Genomic DNA, 5508 nt, shown 5'->3' with positions numbered 1-5508 from the left:
GGCTGTCCCCTCCTCAACGCTTCGCTCTTTACGCTAAAGTTTTTATCGTTTCAAAAAATAGAGTTATGAGAAAGAGTCAAAATTTAGTGTAAAGAGTGAGACGTTGAGGAGGAGACAGCCCCTTTCATATACGGAATAATTTCTGTTCTTTTTTTAGTTTTAATGTCGCTCCTTAGTTTCAGTTAAAACACTTGATGTTTTTTATTTGATTTCTGAACGTTTTTGAATTAATGCAGGTTTTGATTTTGGCTCACCGTACATGAATAATCAAAACAAAATTTGCATATTAATTTTACTTTTTTTGGTTAAATGGCTTTCTCGAAAGTTGTTCGATTTCATTTACGAACGTTTATATTAGTAATAATTATACATAAACTTCCGAATTAACTTACATAACGAACTTCTATATTCGTATATTTTTATTTCGTGTATTAGAGGAATTCGTCCCCCTGGTCAATAACTCGCTCTTTACGCTAAAGTTCGAATTTTTTCCAATTCTTTAAGAATGGTCCCTTAATCACAAAGGCCGTTAATTAGAATAAATAGCTTTTATGAAATTACTAAAAAAAACTTTAGCGTAAAGAGCGAGGTATTGACTAGGGTCGAACCCAATCATATACATGATAGTTTCTTTTTGTTTTAAGTTTTGATGTTGAAAAGTTTTTCAGTTGAAAACTTTTTTTTATTTTTATTTAATTTCTGATCGTTTTTTCAAATAATGCTGAGAAATCCAACGCCCCCTTCGTAGCGATGTCCCTGCCCCCAAGAAAACTTCCTCCCATGTAACCCCCGATCAACCCCCCCCCACTACCAGAAAAAATCCCCCCTGAAAACGTCTGTATACTTCCCAATAACCAGTACTATATGAAAACATTGGGCAAAGTTCATACTCGCAGCCCTTACCCCGGAGACTGTGGGGGGTTAGGTCATCCTCAAAGACATATCTCAAAATTTTGATCGGGTGAATTAGGGGAAAAAATGAGCTTGGGAAGGGGTCTAGTTGCCCTCCATTTTTTATGGTCACTTAAAAAGGGCACAAGAATTTTTAATTTCTGTTCGAATGAGTGCTCTCACGACATTCTAGGACCACTGCGTCGGTACGATCACCCCTGAAAAAAAAAAAAAAACAACAACAAATAAACATGCATCCGTTATCTTTCTTCTGGCAAAAAATACAAAATTCCACATTTTTCCAGATAGGGGTTTAAACCTATACAGTAGGGTTCTCTGATACGCTGAATCTGACGCTATGATTTTCATTAAAGTTCTATGACTTATAGGAGGCGTTTCCCCCTTTCTTTCGAAAATCAGGCAAATTCTCTCAGGCACGTAACTTTTAGTGGGTATGACTAAACTTGATGAAACGTATATATTTGATATCAGCATAAAAATCTTATTCTTTTGATGTATCTATTGATATCAAAATTCTTTTTTCAGAGTTTCGGTTATTGTTGAGCCGGGTCGCTCCTTAGTTACAGTTCATTACCACGAGCTGTTTGATAAGGATAAAAAACATCTCAATATTCTGGACATTTTTTCTCGAGGTGAAATTAATGCAACAGGTATACTAATGTCAAACCGGTAACTTGCATACTTTTAAATTTTTCCTTGGGTTTTTTTTGGGGGCTTGGATCAATTTTAACCTAGGAGATCCCAAAGCCGCAAAACTGGTAAAAGTTCAGTTTCTTCTATAGTCGGGTGAATCACAAATGAAGGACCAGTAAAAAAAATATTATTCTGCTCCATTCCCCTGTCCCGAGATTTTGCAAAAATATGATAGAATTTAAATCAAATCCCCTCCCCCCCCCAAAAAAAAGTAATGGAAATTTTGACACAAGATAAAAAAAAAGATGAGGAATATTTTACGGTAGGAATTCTTCTCCTGGCGCAGTGGAGCGTTTCAAGTACTAAGCACAGTCAAAATAATATATGACTGTTTGAATTGGTTAACGTTTGTTTTGATCGGCTCCATCCAAATTATTCCACTATAGAGGCGCCTTTTTTCAACATTTATCAACTTTTAGTTTCACCCGGCGTAGTTTATTTGTCAAAAGTAGAATAGAGGGCAAAACGAAGCCAACCAATCAAATTCATTCTTGTTTAGCATCTAGACTTGACAAATACGATTTAAAGAGAATTGGTTACGATATAATAGCAGAAGGCTTTTTGGTAAGTAATATTTTGAAGCATCCTAGATGAAAGTTTGAGCAAAATGGATGAACTTTTAGAGGTTTTCCGAGTTCAGGGTGCAAGAATAGGTTTGAAAATTAATGTTAAGAAGACTAAGTCGCTAAGGCTAGGAATAAGTGAAGATGAAGAGGTGACGTTGGGTATTGAAAAGATTGATCAAGTGGGCAGCTTCACTAACCTTGGAAGTATTATTAGTAAAGATGGTAAAAGTAGAATAGCCAAGGCTTTCAGTGTTTTTTCAAAGTTAACAAAAAGTATAGAAGAATAGGAAGATAAGTCTGCAAACCAAGATTAGAATATTAGAAGCTACAGTGATGACAGTAGTCAAATATGGCTCTGAAGCATGGGCGCTTCAAAAAGCCGGTGAATGATTGAATGAGAAATACCGAGGCATAGTCCATCTAGCGGTAACAATTTTTGCCTTTTCAAGCAAGTTTACATTATTTTCTACAGAAATTTCTAAGCAATTTAAAAAATCTGCACGGTTACTAAATAGATCTGAAGCTAATGAACAATATGATACAAATACCTTGTCTATTCGGTTGAAATAGTAGCTTCAGCTTATTCGTAAAATTCCATTTAAAAAGAAAAACATTTTTCTAAAAAAAAAAAAGTCCGAAGTAAATTTAAAAATGTAACACACATAGAGAAGACACACGCACAGAGACGACATACACACAGAGACGATACACAAACAGAGACGACACACACACAGAGACAACACACACACAGAGACGAGCAAAACTTCTTAGAGGTCCCACCTAGTAATGGTAGGCTTGTGAATACAAAAAGCTAAATCTCAGCTATTGAATAATACTAAAATTCCCACCCTTCGTTGAAATTTGAAGACGGTACGAAGTCTGTTTAAAAACGGTCAAAAACATACATGGTAAATATGAACCTTAAGCATAACCATATATATTTTATAAAACTAGGGAAATTTGGGATTCAATCTTCATTTAAAAAAGACTTCCGGGTGCATTTATGAAGCTGTTGGTAGCAGCAGGCGTTAAATAAATAAATAAATTTAAACGGATAAAAATGCCAAATTTAACTAATTAGTTTTTCATGATTCCTTGACAGCACTAATAAAATGCGGTACTTCCCTAAAAACATCACAATTTGAAACAAACAAACAAACAAGCGAGAGAGAGAGACAGATAGATAGAGATAAAGATGGAGAGAGAGAGAGGGAGAGAGAGAGCTAACCCAGCATTGACATGGGATAGATCATCAGTCCATCGAAGACAAACAACATCTTCTGATGGATTATTATGTGCTGAGCCACAACTGACTTGAAAATTTTGCATTTCCCTTAGACTGTTTTTTAATGTCACCATTGTTTCAGGTAGGATTTGGACCATAACGCCATCTTCAACGATTGATGACTTTCCTGTTAAGCCAGATGTTGTTTTCAAAGCTCCATTGAAAACAACGAAGTTCGCCCCAGTGGCTGAAAAAAATAAACAATGTCATTGGAAAAAGAAGAGCATATATATATATATATATATATATATATATATATATATATATATATATATATATATATATATATATATATATATATATATATATATATAAATTGCTGTGATGTTATGGCCATTCAAACCTTCAAATAAATTAGAATTTGAGTTTGACGAAGGCCTGATCGACAATCCTAAAAGGTGACAAATTTTTTAGAGGCAAGAAGGTAAATTAAGATGTACTTGAAGATAAGAATTTGCGTAATCAGAACATGCAACCGAAAAATGCTCAACATTTCAATATTTCAAATGCTGCTCCACACAAAATATGTATTTTAAATCTACAAGAGAGAAATCAGGTTATTTTTAATTGTTTAGTAAAAATTTAAATACACCTAAAAGTTAGCAAAAAATATATTTCTATCCCGCTCTCTAAGTTTATAATGAGAGAAAGGTTGAGGTGGTTAAGACACGTTCTGCGTATGATAAACTGCCCAAGATCATCCTTGTCAGCCAACCATCTAGGGCCAAACAAAAAGCAGGTCATTATCGAACGGGGCGGGAGGAGGTGGTATGGGGGAAATTAATAGAAATTAGAACATCTTTGGAGGGTGCAAACAGGGAGACTTTGAATAGATTGGAATGGAGGAGGAGCGTGCATAGCTGTGTTGGCCTCGGATGTCTTGGCGCTGTTATGAGTTGTTAGTAGCAGTAGTAAAAGTTAAGCCAGGAGCATTTAAGCCTTAGGGCGAAATTTAAGCAGCTCACTAAAAAATTTTGTTCGAAACGTTATTCTTTTTCCTTGAAGACTACAAATATGAAACTTCACAGGGAGCCGCGTTCGAAATTTCGAAGCTACCCACATCGTCCCCTATTAAGGGGTATAAGCTCCCCTATAAATTGAACGAAGAGGCTTATCTTTGGCCATATAAACATAGCCTTGATTTTTATTTTATTTAAGTCAAATTCAACAAGTTTTTGCCTAGTTTAAGCTGACACGTCTGCCAGCGTTTAATGTTTTTTTCATAAACTGAATGGTTACAGCTACTCCCCAAAACCCACTGAAGGTGCGAGTGATGTTTTCATTTTCCTTGCAACCCCCATACAATTATCATTGCCACCAAATAGCCTACTGAACTTTTTTTTAGATGTTCAGTACTGGCAAGATAAAATGAAAATTAAAAAACACATATACATTAAAAACTATAAGAAGTTTATACTTATTTATCTTCAAAGTGAATACTGTTTACCCATCTAGTGTTTTTCACCTTCTAGTATCCATAACTTACAACTAATAAATGACTTCAAAAGTATTTTTTTCCTTCACTCGCGACTGAAGACAAATCGATACGTCACTGGAACCGTGACCTATGTGAACTTATAATAAAGTGATATCTTTCCAGAGGCGTCATTAACCAAGCGTTTGATGGCGGGGGGGGGGGGGGGTCAATAGAATTAACTAACTGGCTTGTCATTTTTACCGACTAGTCTGGGTAATATTGTCATTAATTTCTTCTTTTTTTATGACCGAGGCTGATCCCCTTCCATTAATTTTACGTCACTTGTTTCCATCAGTCCTTTTATTAAGTAAAACAAAAATTGAGCCAATAAAACAGCAGCACTTCGCGCCAATTTATCGAATCAATTTGTTTTAACCGACTGGCTAAAAACGCTGCGTGGGGGAGGGGGTCCCTCATCCAAAAGTGAAAACCCTGCGTTTTTAATCTCTTTAATCTTTTTTTTTTGAAATTACTGTGGTCTTATCTCTTTTATTGCTTAAAAAGGGACACCAGATCTGAAAGTGTCTATTCCAACAAGCTCTACTAAATACACTCCGCGAAAGTAAATTCTATTA

The 5508-nt window shown here is 35.4% G+C and overlaps 1 protein-coding gene across 1 annotated transcript in view; it reads right to left on the bottom strand.

The window, feature by feature from the left end:
- The window catches only part of Sara (Smad anchor for receptor activation), a 71436-nt gene that overhangs the window by 11866 nt on the left and 54062 nt on the right, over positions 1-5508 (bottom strand). Inside the window, exon 12 of the mRNA XM_089096605.1 lies at positions 3400-3643. Within this exon, the coding sequence (XP_088952731.1) occupies positions 3400-3643 (244 nt within the window). The remainder of the gene's footprint in view (positions 1-3399; positions 3644-5508) is intronic.

Source organism: Artemia sp. Qi Xiang Cuo, chromosome 11 (assembly GCF_049724085.1).
Source record: "Artemia sp. Qi Xiang Cuo chromosome 11, ASM4972408v1, whole genome shotgun sequence".
NCBI lineage: Eukaryota > Metazoa > Arthropoda > Branchiopoda > Anostraca > Artemiidae > Artemia > Artemia sp. Qi Xiang Cuo.
Note: the sequence above shows the minus strand (reverse complement) of the source record. Positions and strands in the feature narration are given on the sequence as shown.